The sequence below is a fragment of the Canis aureus genome, chromosome 15, assembly GCF_053574225.1.
Source record: "Canis aureus isolate CA01 chromosome 15, VMU_Caureus_v.1.0, whole genome shotgun sequence".
In the NCBI taxonomy this organism is placed as follows: Eukaryota; Metazoa; Chordata; class Mammalia; order Carnivora; family Canidae; genus Canis; species Canis aureus.
The window spans coordinates 43824334-43841665 of record NC_135625.1 but is presented as its reverse complement, the minus strand read 5'-3'; the positions used below and the strand labels follow the sequence as shown (position 1 = coordinate 43841665).

Here is a 17332-nt window from a genome sequence, read left to right as displayed (position 1 = left end):
TTTAAAACAATTTTTAAAAATATTTTATTTATTTATTCATGAAAGACAGAGAGAGGCAGAGACACAGGCAGAGGGAGAAGCAGGCTCCATGCAGGGAGCCTGATGTGGGACTCGATCCCGAGTCTCCAGGATCACGCCCTAGGCCGAAGGCAGATGCTAAACAGCTGAGCCACCCAGGGATTCCCCCCCCCTTTTTTTAAGATTTTATTTATTTATTCAAAAACAATTTTTTAAATTTAAATTCAGTTAAACATATAGTGTATTATTCGTTTCAGAGGTAGAATTTAGTGATTCATCGTTGCATATAATACCCAGTGCTCATAATATCATGTGCCCTCCTTAATGCTCAGCACCCAGTTACCCCATCCTCCACCCACCTCCCCTCCACTGACCCTCAGATTTTTACACCAGAGATTTTCTAAATCATCAGGGTCAGATGATGAATTATCATGAAGTGAACGCACTGTTTAACTATCACCTCAGTCAAAAGACACATTACCACCATCTCATATGCCCCCTTTCATTCCCTCTCTACCCCAAAGTAACTTTTGACTTTTACCAACCCTTTTTTACTCTGTAAAAAAACAGGATCATATATTTGCTTTTGTGTGACTTCTTCAATATTACGTAAGAACCATCCATATTGTTGCGGGTCATAGTTTCTTTATTTTGACTGCTGTATAGTATTCCTTTGTATGACTATACCACAATTTATTCATTCAACTGATTAATGGCCATTTGAATTGTTAAAAAGATCATCCTCTTTGAAATAAATGTTCCCTGCAATCACCCCTTGACCAGAGAGGGGTGAGTAGAGAATAGTTATATGAGCCTTAAGAAATATGTTGACAAGAAATGGGCAAAGGAGAGAAGAAAAACAGACAATGCGTATATATTAGTTTAGAGAAAGTGGAAATTATTTTTCTATTAAATTTGAGACTACACAAGAGTGGAAAATTTAAATTCGGGGGGGGGTTAGAAAAATTCAACATTCAGTTCAATTAATATTTTAAAAATTACAGGCAATTTACTTGGTCAATAAATTTACCATTGCAGTGCTTGCTTTGGCAGCACATATACTAAAATAAATTTACCATTTCAAAGTAAGGAAACATTAGGATTATTGTCAATAAATAATAAAAATATAGATTTCACTTCTAAGTTATTAATACCTAGAAGAAAGAAAACAAAAAGGGGGACTGAAGAAGAGAACTTCATTAAAGGAAATCCAACCAAGTAACTAAACTGACTAGTTTCACTCTAAACAAACTGATTAAAAATTATTACAAACTTCAAAAGAGTGCTCTGCACTGGTTGGTGATCCTTGCATGCTTCCTTAGTAGCTTGTATGACCAACCTCTGAGTACTTTTGGTCTTTTTCTTCTGACATTCTCCAGTCCTACACTCCCAGAACTGATGACTGCACTTCAGAAATTGCTCCCACTCTGCAAGTCCTCTATTTTGTGGGGAGAAGAGGATAGCACTTGTTTTCTTTTCTAAGGCCATCCCTCCATCTAAATGCTCAAGCCATAAATTTAATACCTTGATTCCTCTCTCTTCTGCATTCTCATATTAGCACAAAGCCTTGACATTTCTACATCCAACATGTTCTCAAATCCTGGTCATTCCATCTCCACTACCACTACCTTAGTCCAAGTCACCAAGCTGTGTTACTAGCCTGCCATGGCCTCTTACTGGTCTGCTGCTCACTTGCACTGTTGCCCCTCTGAAAAGCTCTTCATCTAATAGAATGACGTTTAAAAATGTCATGTCTCTCCCTGCCTAAAAAGGTTCATTGGCTTCCTACTGCACTTAAAATCTAAACGTATGTCAACCTCACTTCATGCCCTGATTCCCCTGGCTCCTGGGCTCATGCCGCAGCCTCCTTCAGTTCCCAGAAAATAACTAAACTCACTGCTGCCACGGGTCCTCAGTACACACTCCCTGTATGGAGAATGCTCTTCCCAGCCTCCCCGTTTTCATTCTTCAGTGTTAGATCTTTTTCCATTCTTTCTCAGCGAAATATTCCCTTCTCAGATGATCCACCTACCCCAGCTAGTGACCCCTCCTCTATGTATTCAGGCATCTCAGCACAATGTTATTTTATTCACCTTCTTATTGTCTGTCTTCCCCTTACTACAATAAGCTCTGTGAAGATAGGGACTGTTAATCTTGCTCACCAGTATATTCCCAGACCTAGCATAATGTCTGCCATTTGCTCAATAAATGTAAATAAAGAAATGGAAGGGAAGAAAAGGAGAGAAGACAAGATCACTTCTTATTCCTTATTCCCAGCCAGGTTAAGCCACCATCCTCTCACCTACACTGCCATAGAAGCCTGCCTATCAGTCTCTCTGCCTCTAAGTACCCCCTGCTATCTATACTCAACACAGCAAAGTGATGGTTTTAAAAGACTGGATCATTTCTCTGCGTAAACTCTCCATCTCAGAGTAAAAGTCAAAGTCCTTACGCTAGCTTACAGGTCCCTACATGACCTCAGCCTGTTTCCTCTGACTTTATTATTTGTCCCCCCAGCTCACTCTGCTCCAGTCACACGGGCCCCTTTACTGTTCTTTGTACAGGCTGGGGACACTGAGCCTCAAGAGTTTTACCTTAGCCATTCCCTCTGCCTGTAAGACTCTTCCCCCAGATATATTTCTAGCTAACTCTTACCCATTCCAAATTTTGGCTCAGTAGTCTCTACTAAGCCTGTCCTATCCTTTGTATTTAAAATTGCAACCTCCTCACCCCCACATAGCCCCTTTCACCTTTTAACATGTCATATGGTTTTATGTTCTTTGTCTGCCCCCTCCAACCTCCACTAGACTATTACCTCCGTGAAGGCAGAAATCTTTGTCTTGTTCATTTATGTATCTCAAGTCCCTAGAACTGTGCATAGAATATAGCAAATGCTGAGTAAATATCTGCTGAATCGCTGATGAGTCAATTTCAGTGAACTCTTAGTTAAAATATACTTTTCAGTTCACAAGCAGGTATCACACTTTTTTTTAAAGATTTTATTTTATTTGTTCATTAGAGGCAGAGAGAGAGAGGCAGAGACATAGGCAGAGAGAGATGCAGGCTCCCCTCAGGAAGCTTGATGGATCTCTGAACTCCAGGATCATGCCCTGAGACAAAAGCAGAGCTTAACTGCTGAGCCATCCAGGCATCCCTATCACATTCTCATCCTTATTGCATGCACAGTAAACCACAGAAGAAATTTCTGTCTATCCCTGGAAATGCTAATAAACTATTATTTTAGTATTTGGTGAAAGGATATGGCTCTGAAATTCCTCAAGTTTTCTGGGCCCAGTTGATTTAACAAACATTTTCTAGATACTTAATGCCAGACACTGCAAGCTGCTGGGGTTACAAGGCTAAGACAAAGTCCTCCTCAACAGGGCCTCAGTCCATGAAGTAGGACAACCATACAGTAACGTATGGTTCATATACAGAGAGGTTAAACGCAAAGTTTTCGTTGGAACAAGAGAGGTGCCTAAGTTGAGAGGCTTAAGAAAAAGAGGATAGAGAAAGCATGTTAGAAAACATAACACCTGAGCCACATCTTGAAGGTGGACAGGTCAGTGAGAGGCATTTCAGCCTAAGGGCAAACAGGCTATTTATGGAAGCCAGGAGAATGCCTGCCCTGTGTGAAACATGATGGTAGGAAGGAGTCAAAGACAAGTGGATGGAGAATACAGTGAAAAGGTAGAGGTAGCCGGTCCTCAAGGGCTTTATGACACTATCGAGTAGAGGAGGCAGCTTTTGAAGATGTGAACAGGTGTATGACAATTACCTTCTGTGGAGGATAGACTGGAGAGGCAAAACGAGACCTCGGACGGTCAGAGGCTGTTGCATGGTTAAGAGAACGCGAGAGGGCCTGATCAAGAACAACGAGGAGAGGAGGGATGGATTTAACAAGTATTTACTTACTTTATAAACTTATCCTGGTCATCAAACAGATGTAGAGAGTGGGAAAGAAATCTAAGGTTTCCGGTTTAAGCAACTGAACACATAATTCACAGAGGATAATCGAAGGCAGAAAAATTTACATAAGAAATAGAAGACCATTAGGAAATCAGAGCGTTTTATTGAACTCAAGCAGCAGGGTGTTTAGGAGGAGGAGGGCGGAGGATGGAACCCTGGGGAACCACGAGGACTGGGGCGGGGGGAGGCAGAAAGAGTACAATAGAGCCGTGGAATTCGTCACCAGCCTGCGCTGCAGACTCGCAGGCCCCGACCTGCAGACGGGAGGGCACGCCGCCGGAGGCAAGCGGACGGACCCACCCGCGCAGCTCGCGATCCCACCCGGCACCTGCGGGGCACTACCGCTACGCCCTCCGGCGGGAGCGAGTGTCCGCTCGCACTGCCACAGTTCAGGCGCCTGCGCCCTCAGAGCCTTGTGACACCTGCAGGGCAGGTAATGAATGGGATGAAGCCTGGCGATGTGGGCAAGGGTCCACAGAGTTTCACAGATCATATTCCATCTGTGGCTGCCCTTTGAGAGAAACGGGAAGAGCTACCCAAAGGCCTCACCCTCATACCTGCCCTCCTCTACGCCACCACACCCAAAGACCCCGCTGCTCTCCACCCCGCATCGTCCCAGATAAACTAACACACGGGGCCAAGCAGGTGGCGGAGTCTAGCCCCGCGCTCACGGTTCCGTCCCCTCCCCTCGCCTCTCCGCTACTCCCAAAACACTTCCTCTCCCTCTTCCGGAAGCTCGGAGGCCCCACCCACTACCGCAACGCCTGGCCTTAGCCAATGGCCTGCTTCCCAAGGAACGTTACCTCTGACCTCGGGGCTCATCAGACAGTGGGACAAACTCCTCGCGAGAGGTGAGGTTGAAGCTGCCTCCGCCATCTTGGAGATGGGAGACGGGCGATGGCTGTGGTCCTTCTGCTAATGCAAACAACAAAACGGGCACAGTAGTCAATGCGGGGGAGCTTATCATCACAGAAACTGTTGACCAAAGCTACAGAAGGAGTGAGGGTGTCAAAGCGCAGCGCAGCGGCATCGATAGCCGCTTCTCCTGCTTGCGGGAGCGGCAGAAGTGAAGTGAGTGGAGGCCGGAAGGATGGTGCAGTCCTGTTCCGCCTACGGCTGCAAGAACCGGTACGATAAGGATAAGCCCGTTTCTTTCCACAAGTAAGTACCCCGCGCGTCTCGCGGGGCTGGCCCAGCTCGGGCTGGGGGCGAGCGGCCGGTTAGGCTCGGGGGCGGGGCCAGCTCGCGTGCGCGCGAGCCCGGATGAGGGGCGGGGTGGGGCAGGGGCGGGGCCAGCGGGTGTGCGCGCGAGCCTCGACGAGGGGCCGGGGCAGGCCGGTCCTCCTCGCGGTCCCCCGTCCCCCGTCCCCCGTCCGCCGGGCGGCGGGTGTACCCGCCTGGGTCGGAGCTCTCGTGCTGCCGCCTCCGGCTGCGCGTGGCTGCCATGGCCGTTTCTTGCGCTCGAGAGTCGGAATCCACGCTCGGGGTTCGTCCGCCGCCTGCCGTGGACGCGTCGGCGCCCCGGGAGCGGCGTCCGTGGGCGCCGCGCGAGCCTCTGCTCGGGGTAAGAGGGCAGCGAGGGCGTAGTAGCGCCTCCTGAGTCAGTACGGAGCCGAGACAGAGGCTGTGAACGTGACGGAGCCGCTCTTTTCCCAGCCTTGGCGTGCCTGGGAGGCCGGCTTCACAGCAGCTCAGGCTTTCGGGGAGGACGTGTGCACTCAGTGCCTAGGGGCCCACCTCGGGGCACCTCTGGCTGTCGGAGGGAGCCTCTGGGACGGCCAGGACCTCAGTTGGCGCGCAGCGATGGGGTCCCAGGTCCGCACAGCTGGCTCGCCCCCGAGGAAGCCCACAGGTCCCGGGGCCGTGATGGCTTTGGCGGCTAGAGAGGCCTGTGGGAGAAACGACCTCGTGATCATCGGATGTCTGCAAAGTGGGACTCGATGGCATTTTCATTCCGCCAAATAAAGTGTTTACAGACTTTAAGTTATTATAAATATGATTATTTACATTATTATTACCAAACCGATGGCAAATTATAGCAATTATACGTAAGTAAATAATTACAAAAGCAAAATTTAAGTATTCCGTCAGTTTTTTTGGTGGGGTCGTGTGTAACAGGGGATGTGGGTGCATTTTATGCTTAGTAGAAGAGGGACCCAGGGAAATGAGTGCCTTACCACGCAGATCTGAGTGTTGATTGATGGACCACCACCACCATCCCCATCCTGCCCTCCACCTGCAGGACGACTGAGAGCACCTAACACTCCAGGATCTACTTCAGTATATCCTGAGATCACTTCTTTATTTGTTGGAATTTCTGAAAGCTGATGAATGGACTTCCAGTTCTTTGAAAGTGTAGGAGTAGATCAGAAGACGGTGACACTGTTATGTTACAGCCAGCTCTGCACAACCCCATTTCTAATCAAAGAATCTAAAAATGTGGAAAACCCTTCATTGGTACTAGAAACTAAGGATGGCGTTCACACATCAGAAATAGCTTCTGCTGGCTGTCAAATGATTGGGTCAAAGGAGGAGCTGATCTGCCTCTCCTTCTTACCTATAAAGAACAATTTTTTGGAAATAGATGGGAATTATTCTCACAGAACTCCATCATGAACAGCCTGATCATTGTAGTGTGTAAGACAGGAGGCCCAAGGGGCTGAATTTTACTGGTGATGGCTACCATCTGTTGTATTTCTGGAGGCCATTTCCAGCAGAGATCTTCTACCACTTTCTACATGGTGGCCCAGTGGCAGCAGCTGTTCTGGGCAAAGAAAAGAACTGTCCCAAAGATTGGTTAGTTCTTCATGATAGCTCTGGCATACCTTATGTAGAAGAGAAGCTAGAACATGGAGTTGAAGCATCCTTTGGCTTTCCAGTTTCCCCATTTCACTAGATACTTGACTTGGAAAAGTAAAATCACAGTAAATATAAACCCTTTCTAAGCCCACTTTTCTGGGCCAGATGGACATATTCCAGTTGATTTCGAGGTAAAATAAGATCAATAATATTCTTATGCTGGAATTAAAAACAAATCAGAAGACTAAAATAAATTAAAACTTTTATTTTTTTAAATTAAAAAAATTGGGCAGCCCCGGTGGCTCAGTGGTTTAGTGCCGCCTTCAGTCTGGGACGTGATTTGGAGACCTGGGATCGAGTCCCACGTTGGGCTCCCCACATGGAGCCTGCTTCTCGCTCTGCCTGTGTCTCTGCCTCTGTGTCTCTTGTGAATAAGTAAATTAAAATCTTTTTAAAAAATAAATTTAAAAAATTTTAATTTATCTATTCACGAAAGGCAGAGACCTATAGGCAGAGGGGTAAGGGGGCTCCCTGCAGGGAGCGCAATGCAGGACTAGATCCCAAGGACCCCGGGATCACAACCTGAGCTGAAGGCAGATAGATGCTCAACCACTGAGCCACCCAGGTGCCCCAGTAAATAAAAACTTAAAAATTAAAAAACAAATAAGAACTTCCCAAACCTGAGGAGACACTTGGGCATCCAAGTTCATGAAACTAATCAACCACCCCCTTTCAATTCCAAACATATATAAATAAATGAATACATGAAAATTTAAATTTATCATTATGATTTGACTATAATTCGATTAATTCATATTTGTCAAATTGATCCTAAGAGAACTAGAACCTTCTTTTTCTGCAGTATGTAGATATAAACATATAATTTTATTTTCATTGATTAAAAAAAATCAGTACAGATTTACCCTATAGTATATATTTTACTTGAAACTCTTAGTATCTTTGACATAAAAAGTTAAACATTAATAAATGAGACAGAGAAGCTATATGATTACCCTTGTATATTTATTTTTTAAAAAAGATTTTATTTATTTATGTCTGAGAATACACAGAGAGGAGAGAGAGAGGCAGAGACACAGGCAGAGGGAGAAGCAGGCTCCATGCAGGGAGCCTGACGTGGGACTCAATCCTGAGTCTCCAGGATCAGGCCCTGGGCAGAAGGCGGCGCTAAACCACTGAGCCACCTGGGCTGCCCTACCCTTGTGTATTTAGATGTGTGTGCAATACCTGTATCACTTAGTGAAAGTTAGTGAAAATAAGTTATTCATTTATTTGAAAGTAATGGAGGGAGACCAGTGATAGTACTGCACATGTCCCTTGACTTCCACTTCCAGCTTCCCATCATCTCCTCTTCCCATTGCATGCATCTGTCTGCATGGCTGACCTTCAATATGTATGTTTTTACTTTTTGTAAATTTTTAATCAGCCTGTCTTATTTATATTGTTTGCATCATTGTTTCTGACATTCTCGTAACCACCCTGTGATCAAAAGATTCCTATAACAAATACTGCTTTTTATTTTTTAAAAAATTTTTAATTTAAATTCTAGTTAGTTAACATACAGTGCAATATTGGTTTCAGAAGTAGAATTCAGTGATGCATCACAGAGAACACCCACAAATACGGCTTAAAAAAAAAATTCCATGCTGAGAGGGTTGACTTATTATCACACCCTAGTAGTTGGTCATTTTATTTATAGGATCTTTAAAACATTCTTAACTCAGGTGAATAAAGGCACAACTAAAAACCGTCCAAAAAAAAAAAAATTGCAGAGCTAGTGTTTTAATCAAATGTCCCTTAGCTTGTAAACAACAATATAAAATGGTTCTTTCCTAAACATGAAAGTTTAGATGTGCTTTTTTTTTTTTTCTTTTAAAATAAGGTCAGAGAACTGAATTATCTCTTCTTCTTAGGTTCCCTCTTACTCGACCCAGTCTTTGCAAAAAATGGGAGGCAGCTGTCCGAAGGAAAAACTTTAAACCCACCAAATATAGCAGTATTTGTTCGGAGCACTTTACTCCGGACTGCTTTAAGAGGGAGTGCAACAACAAGTTGCTGAAAGAGAATGCTGTACCCACAATATTTCTCTGTACTGAGCCACATGACAAGGTAATGTGTGTTTTAATATAATGGATTTTCTATTTATAAAATTCATGTTTTTATTGTGGAAAATTGAAAGTAATGTAAAGAAAATCAGTGTTACCTAGAAGCCATCACTGGTAGATAACTCACTGTTAACAATGATGTACTTTTTAAAACTACAAAGTGTAGTTTATTAAAGTTAAATATACTCACACTAAGAAAGTCAGTCTAGCTTTGTAAGTTACTTTAAGGTCACTCTGTACTACTTACGTGTATGTTGATAAGTTTTGGGTTTTCTTTTTCAGTTCCAAAGTATTTCCCCCTCAGTTTAAGTGTTTTGTATTTAATAAAATCTTATCATTCTCTCTTTTTTGCATCCCATTTCTACTTCAGGTGAAAAAGTATAATTAAAACTTAAATTTTTTTGTTTTAAATTGTTTCTATCTTAAAGATTCACAAAAAAAGTCTTTTTTTAAATCAAAGTGTAATTGACACATGATGATGTTACATTAGTTTAGATGTACAACATACTAATTAGACAAATCTGCATATTATGCTGTGCTCACCACACTGTAGCTACCATCTGTCACCACACAAAGCTATTAGAATACCACTGACCATCTTCCCTATGCTATAGCTTTCATCCTTGTGACTTGAACACATAACTGGAAGCCTATACGTTCCACTCATTTTTCCCATCCCCACATCCCCTCCCCTCGGCAACTATCACTTTGTGCTCTGTATTTATGGGTCTGTTTCTACTTGTTTGTTTTTTCACTTGTTTTGTGTTTTAGAGTTCACATATAAGTGGAATCACATGGTATTTGTCTTGCTCTGACTTTTTTCACTTAGCATAATTCTCTCTAGGTCCATGCATGTTGAAAAATGGCAAGATCTCATTCTTTTTTATAACTGAGTAATATTCTTTTTTATAACTGAGTAATATTCTAATGTGTGTGTATATATGTATGTGCATGTATAGATATATGTGTATATCCTCCCCCCCCCAACATACACACACAGAACATCTCTATCCATTCATCTATTAATGGACACTTGGTTTGCTTTCGTATCTGGGCTATTGTAAATAATGCTGCAGTAAACATAGGGGTACATATTTCAAATTAGTGTTTTCATTTTCTTTAGGTAAATACCCAGTAATAATAGAATTACTGAATCATATGGTAATTCTATTTTTAAGTTTTTGAGAAATCTCCATACTTGTTTCCACAGTCACTGCACCAATTTGCACTCTCACCAACAGCACATATCCTTGCCAACACTTGTAAATTCTTGTCTTTTTGATATTAGTCACTCAGATCTAAAATGATAACTCATTGTGGTTTTGATTTTCATTTCCCTGATTTGGTAATATTGAGTATCTTTTCATGTGTCTGTTGGCCATGTGTATGTCTTTGGGAAAAATATCTGTTCATGTCCTCTGCCCATTTTTTAATTGGATTTTATATTTCTTTGGTGTGGTGTTATCTAAGTTCTGTATATATTTTGGTTATTAACTCCTTAGCAGGTATAGTGTTTGCAGATATCTTTTTGCATTCAATAGATTGCACGTTATTTTTATTTTATTTTTTAAAAGATTTATCTATTTTAGAGGGAGCACTGGGGGGAAGGTCAGAGGAGGAGAGAGTATCTCAAGCACACCCCCTGCTGAGCACAGAGCCCCCCATGTGGCCCCCCTTCATAGCCTTGAGATCATGACCTAAGCCAAAATCAAAAGTGGGACACTTATCTGACTAAGCCACCCAGGCACCCCAGCACTAGGTTGCATTATAATTTTGTTGATGGTTTCCTGCACAGTGCAAAAGCTTTTGTTTTGGTATAGTACCAATTGTTTATTTTGCTTTTGTTTTCCTTGCCTGAGAAGACACATCTAGAAGAATGTCTCTAAGGCTGATGTCAGAGAAATTACTATGTTTTCTTTTAGGATATTTATGGTCTCAGGTCTCCCAGTTAAGTTTTTGTTGGTGTTTTTTTGTTTTGTTTTGTTTTGTTTTTTTAAGATTTCATTTATTCATGAGAGACATAGCGAGAGAGGCAGGCTCCATGCAAGGAGCCTGATGTAGGACTTGATCCCAGGATCACGCCCTGAGCCAAAGGCAGATGCTCAACTGCTGAGCTACCCTGGCGTCCCTCCCATTTAAGTTTTTAATCCATTTTGAGTTTAGTGTTGTGTATGGTGTAAAAAAAAAAGTCCAGTTTCTTTTTTTTTTTTTTCATGTAACTGTACAGTTTCTCCAGCACCATTTATTGAAGAGTCTTTTACCTAATAGATATTCTTATTTCCTCTGTTGTAGATTAATTAATTAACCATATAAGCATGGGTTTATTTCTGGGCTTTCTGTTCTATTCCATGGACCTATGTGTCTTGTTTTTGTGCCACTTTTGATTACTACAGCTTTGTAGTATATCTCAAAATTGGGATTATGATACCTCCTGCTTTGTTGTTTCTCAAGTGTGCTTTGGCTGTTTGGAGTCTTTTGTGGGTTCTGTACAAAATTTTAACATTATTTGTTCTAGTTCTGTGAAAAATGTTGTTGGTATTTTCATAGGGATTGCATTGAGCCTATAGATTGCTTTGGGTAGTATGGACATTTTAACAATGTTAATTCTTCCAGTCCATAAAAATGATATATCTTTCCATTTATTTGTGTCATCTTCAATTTGTTTCATCAGTGTTCTGTAGTTTTTAGAGCATAGGTCTTTCACCTCAGTTAAATTTATTCCTAGGTGTTTCATTCTTTTTGGTGTAATTATAAATGGAATTATTTTCTTAATTTCTCTTCCTGCTACTTCATTATTAGTGTATAGAAACACAACTGATTTCCATATATTAATTTTGTATCCTGCAACTTTACTTATTACCTCTAATAGTTTTTTGTTGCAGTCTTTAGCATTTTCTTTGTATAGTATCATGTCATCTGCAAATAGTGATAGTTTTACTTCTTTCTTACCAATTTGGATGCCTTTTATTTCTTTTTCTTGTCTGACTGCTATGGCTCGGACTTACAGTACTATGTTGAATGAAAATAGCAAGAGTGGACATCTTGTCTTGCTTTTGATCTTAGAGGAAAAACTCTCAGTTTTCACTACTGAGTGTAATGTTAGCTGTGGGTTTTTCATATATGGCCTTTATTATTTTGAGGTATTTTCCCTCTAAGCCAGCTTTTTTGAGACTTTGTCATTGAAAGGATGTTGAATTTTGTCAAATGCTTTTTCTGCATTTATTGAGATGATCGTGTGATTTTTACCCTTTGTTAATGTAGTGTTTCATATTGATTTATGAATATTGAACCATCCTTGCATCCCTGGAATAAATCCCACCTGATAGTGGTGAATGATCCTTTTAGTGTATTGTTGAGTGTTTAATGTATTGTCAAATATGCCTGTATTTTTGTTGAGGATTTTTGCATCTTTGTTCATCAGGGATTTTGGCCTGTAGTTTTCTTCAGTGTCTTTGTTTTTGGTATTAGGGTATTGTTCACCTAACAGAATGTATTTGGAAGCTTTCCTTTCTCTTCTGTCTTTTAGAATATTTTGAGGAGAATAGGTATTAACTCTTTAAGTGTTTGATAGAATCACCATCTGGTCCTGGACTTTTTTGATTACCTTTTCAATTTCATTACTAGTGATTGGTTTATTTATACTTTCTATTTCTTCCTGTTTTGGAAGAGTGTGTGTTTCTAAAAATTTAACCATTTCTTCTAGGTTGTCCAACTTATAAAAATGTCATTCTTAAATTCCACAGGGGTTCTTTTAAATTGTTATTTGTAGTTACTAAACTTGAACCTACTTTGCATTATTGTTGTAGAAGGAAGATCTTCTGGAGCCACAAGAACAGCTTCCCCCACCTCCTTTAACACCTCCCATTTCCCAGGTTGATGCTGCTATTGGATTACTAATGCCTCCTCTTCAGACCCCTGATAATCTCTCAGTTTTCTGTGACCACAACTATACTGTGGAGGATACAATGCACCAGAGAAAAAGGATTCATCAGCTAGAACAACAAGTTGAAAAACTCCGAAAGAAGCTCAAGACTGCACAGCAGAGATGCAGAAGACAAGAACGACAGCTTGAAAAATTAAAGGAGGTTGTTCACTTCCAGAAAGAGAAGGACGACATATCAGAAAGAGGTTATGTGATTTTGCCGAATGACTATTTTGAAATAGTTGAAGTGCCAGCATAAAAAAAAAAAAGATATTTGTATTGGCTTTTAATGGGGCAACACCACACATCCTCTTCTAGCCTATAAAGGAGTTTCATTTGAAAAAATAACACTTGATTACTTGTATAAAAACAATTCAGAATATTTTTTTAAATAAATTAGATATATACTGTAAAATTGTAAAATTTTTGTTTCTAATTTCAGGGTTTTTACATTTTAACAAAATATCTTAAAAGTTAAAGACTAACCTCAGAACTCCAATATAAGTTGGTTTCAAATTGAGGAGTTTTGTTTTTTGGGTATTTATAGAAATGTAAAAATGAGAAATAAAGTGAATGTGAACAGTATAACAAGGACAATTTAAGTTTAAAATTTAAAATTAATGCAGGTTATTAAAGGAATTTAGTTACATTGTAAGTCAGAAGTATAGGTCAGATCACGAGATGTAACTTCTCAGAAAATATATATATTCTTATTCACATATTCTTATTTGTAAAGTCAGAAGATTTATCTTTCTTAATCACTTATCAAAAATAAGTTGACAAGTCAAAACTTCAAAAAATAAATTGGTTATCTTCAGAGCAGAAAATGAAGAGTCATTCTATACCTAGTCAATGTAGGTAAATAAGGATGAATCATTCTTTAAAAGTGGGTCTGCCTTTTTTCCCCACTAACATTATTAAACCAGAAGTGTATTTCCAGTGGAAGAGACATTCTTCAATAAAGTAGGCATTGTTATTAAACAAGTAATAAAAATGGGGGCCTGATCCATAGTATGCCTTTTTCTTTCATTACCCCCAAGCTTAAGGAGCATCTAGTTCCCAACTGTTGTTATATCTGTATACAAATCTCTAACAAATGTGTTGTGTCAGTAGAGTTTGATTTCTACTGTAATATGACCAATTGATTTTGGTCACATCTTCACATAAAAAAGGATTTCTTCACTTTTAACACAAGTTAGAAATTATATCCCATTTATTTAACCGAGTGATTTGTATTCCAAAGCAACCTAATATGTAGTGTTTGTTATTGAACGTTGAGATTTAAACACTGAAGTTTCTGTTCAAACTATGAGTTGTGTTCTGACGTGAGAAGTTTTAGTTATATATTTGAAATGAAAATATGTTCTGAGTAAACAAATACTGCCTTAGGAATTATCTACTTAGATTTAGAATAATTATTCCTATTATAATTATTTTACATTTCAGAATACACTGAGGTAGTTGAAGAACAGGTCTTCTAAGGCAGTATTAAAAATATGAAACAATGACATTCAAAAGTGTCTTTTGTACATGTGGTTTTCAGTGTAATTTACTGCTATGCTGCCAGTGGATGATACCTTGATTTTTTATGAACCAGTATTTCAAAAATAGAAAATTATAATGAGAAGATTACTTGAAGTTATGTGGTCTAATGCATACAGAACTAACTCTAATGAATCAGAGGATGTTTTCTAGTTATTCATGGATCTCATCACTGTTTTGGAAACCCATGAAGTAGTGTGTGTATGTGTCCCCAAAACTAAGAATCCAACATTGAATTGTGAAAGTGGCAATCCCAATTACTTAGCATCGTAACATTATGATTTAACCTGGAGTTTCTTTTCCTAACAAACATAAATCCCTATTTGGAAAGAACTGAGCAAGCAGCATGTATACCAGCTGTTTGCATTTAAATAAATTGTCATAGTTTAACATAGGGAGTTTGAGGTACAGGTGGTTATTTCTGAATATGAGCTGTAACATTTGGTGAATGTTTTAAAATTTTATTTTGTCTACTGTATTGTTTATTTCATTGCCACATAAAGGAAATAGGTTCTGTTCAAGCATGTTGAAATTCAGTCTGGAACAAATGTGATGGGGAGATTTATGTGAACTGCAGCATATTCTGAAAGATTACATTTATTTTAAGCACATACAGTAACATACTAAAATTTCCATCTATGTGTGATGATGTAATCTGGCAATACTGATAAGTAACTTTCTTAATAGAACTGTTAGGAAAGCATATAAAATCATAGAATTTTAGAACTAGAAGGGACTTACAAATGATTGAACACTAGCATAACTTCCAAACCCTGCAGAAATATGTTTGTAAAATATCCATAACAAGTCGTTTACCGTTTACATTTAAGCAGTTATTCTTCTGAGATTCTTTAAAATGGGTTTCTGGTTTAGGATAGAATTAGTTGCCATTCTTTTTATACTTGGTTATAGTGGAAATATAATCTTCACTTTGGACTGCTTCATAGTTTGAACCATCAAATTCCGAGTTAAAGACGTTTTAAAATTTTGTAAAATAATTTAAATGTTTAGTAATTGTATACCTGTTATGTGAACTAAAAATAATTCTGTTATTGCAGTAAACAGTGTAAAATTATTAGCAAAACTTTTTACTTGGAAGTCCAAGCACATGAAATCTTTCTTTTCTAACTATAATTTGTGTAATCCCTTTCTTAGAAGTGTGACAGTAATGATGAAGGCAAATGAAAGTTTCACTTGATATGGATTTTTTTTGGTTCAATTAATATTCTCTGATCATCTTTAGTTATTAAAAAAATATACATACATATCCAACACTTATGGCTTTTATAAAGTCAGTAGTAAGCAACATAAAATAATAAAAGTGCATATGATCTGTAAAATGAAAACTCCTGTTTAATGTTCCAGAATTTTTTAAAGGCAGCCATCCATAAATAGCATTTAAAGGAAAAAAGAGCAGATTTACAAATCTGCTTGATTATTACTCTTCCTGATATTGGCAACCATGTGAATCAGATGACCAGTGAGTAAACAGCATTGCTTTTATGATGGTAACTGGTGTTTCTGAGCATTATGATTTTATATATTGTATACTAAAATACAATCCTTGATGTGAAAAAAAATATTAAAGGCAAACAGTGTTTTACAAACAAGCAAAAAAGCAGTTATAATTATTGTACTTAAAATAATGGAAAAGTTTGCTCTTAAAATTTCATGTCTTGATATCTTTTTTACCTTGGATGTTGTTTTATTCTATTGAGAATTTTTTCTGAATGATAAAATATTTTTTAAACTCAAATCTATTAAGAATTTATATTCTTTTCTAAATTCATAGTATTTGGGGTTTTGAGATGATCAAATTTTCATTTTTAAAATATCCTAAGGGATATGAATAAATGTCCTTTCTTTTAAACTATTTTTGGTGAGACAAACTATATGATAGTAACAATAGACAAATGGCTTCTGGAATGGCTGCATGTTCACCCTAATTACCATGATTGGTTAAAAAAAAATTTTTTTTAAAGAACCATTTAAGATCTCTGCTTATTATCTTAAGGTCATACAGCAAATGAAACATTCAAGAAAATCTAAACCTCTAAAAGAATTTTAAGAGCCTGTGGTATTTATGCTACAACTTATTCTAGCCCTAAACCACTACCATCACCGTCACCACCACCCCCCCACACACACACACACACAAAGCCGAGCGCTACAGAAACTCCATTCTGAGTGGATATGGCCAAGAAGATAATGTTCACTCCTCAAGTACCCACTCAAGTCTTGTGGTATCTCCCAAGGAAGAAGAGGCAGCCAGTATTCCCATAGCCCCTTAGATTTGTGTTTCAAAGGCTAATCTGTAGGCAAGTGCAGCCAAAATGTCAGGACTCCCTCCACCCAGCTTCCACTCAGGGTGGAGGAGTTACCTCAGGTGCAGCAGGCCAAGAGTACCAGGACTCCGATCACCCTTTTCCTAGGTGCTCATGGGGTGACGTTTCCATGCCCTGGGGAGGCAAGCCAAGAAGACTAGAAGCTACCATCTCCATTGAGTTCTGATCATAAAGCAAGCACATTAACCCTGGAGAAGCAGATCATGGCCCCTACCAACCATAGCTAAGAGTAGCAGCATAGAATTTTTATCCCCTCCAGGGGAGATGAAGTCATGAGAACAGAGAGGTCTGAAGCTCTTACCAAAGGAACTGATTTTATCTGACAGAGTATGGGGGAGATTCAGGACTAAGGGAGCTCCCAAGGACAATGAAAAATTAAGTGGTAAAAAATTAAAAGGGGTAGCTCCACCAAATTAACAAGCTAAGTTATTTTTAGGCTAGGTAATTTACTAAAGAGAATAGGGAAAGGGGAAAGAAGAGCCTTCCTGTAGTCATAACAAGCCTCAAAGACGGGACTCAAAAACTACCTCTGCAAAAAGGCCTGAATCTAATCAGATCAGACTACAGAGCAATTTAAGCTCTAGGACATCATCAAAAACAATAACAAAAAAAAC

General features: G+C 39.4%; 1 protein-coding gene and 1 long non-coding RNA gene across 5 annotated transcripts; one reads left to right on the top strand and one right to left on the bottom strand.

The window, feature by feature from the left end:
* Positions 1-4070: 4070 nt before the first annotated feature.
* On the bottom strand, positions 4071-5246 carry LOC144284630 (uncharacterized). The gene is made up of 2 exons (XR_013353082.1): positions 4791-5246; positions 4071-4409 (listed from the first exon to the last, which is right to left on the bottom strand). It is a non-coding gene; the product is annotated as an uncharacterized LOC144284630 (long non-coding RNA).
* Positions 4380-15577, top strand: THAP1 (THAP domain containing 1). 4 transcript variants are annotated; one of them, XM_077849395.1, is made up of 4 exons: positions 5295-5551; positions 5644-6035; positions 8718-8913; positions 12716-15577. In XM_077849395.1, exons 2-4 carry the CDS (start codon positions 5983-5985, stop codon positions 13088-13090), a joined length of 624 nt encoding a protein of 207 aa, XP_077705521.1. In that variant the 5' UTR covers positions 5295-5551; positions 5644-5982; the 3' UTR covers positions 13091-15577. The 4 variants fall into 4 exon arrangements, with proteins under 4 accessions (XP_077705522.1, XP_077705519.1, XP_077705521.1 ...); XM_077849396.1 differs by lacking the exons at positions 5295-5551; positions 5644-6035 and adding an exon at positions 4380-5148 and having other exon boundaries at positions 12782-15577; XM_077849393.1 differs by lacking the exons at positions 5295-5551; positions 5644-6035 and adding an exon at positions 4411-5148.
* Positions 15578-17332: the final 1755 nt, after the last annotated feature.

Excerpts from the sequence above, each read along its gene's own strand:
- THAP1 (XM_077849393.1), top strand. The coding sequence starts at position 5,078 with ATGGTGCAGTCCTGTTCCGCCTACGGCTGCAAGAACCGGTACGATAAG. Across the intron at positions 5,149-8,717 it reads AAGCCCGTTTCTTTCCACAA|GTTCCCTCTTACTCGACCCA; the intron begins GTAAGTACCCCG and ends TCTTCTTCTTAG. Across the intron at positions 8,914-12,715 it reads GTACTGAGCCACATGACAAG|AAGGAAGATCTTCTGGAGCC; the intron begins GTAATGTGTGTT and ends TTATTGTTGTAG.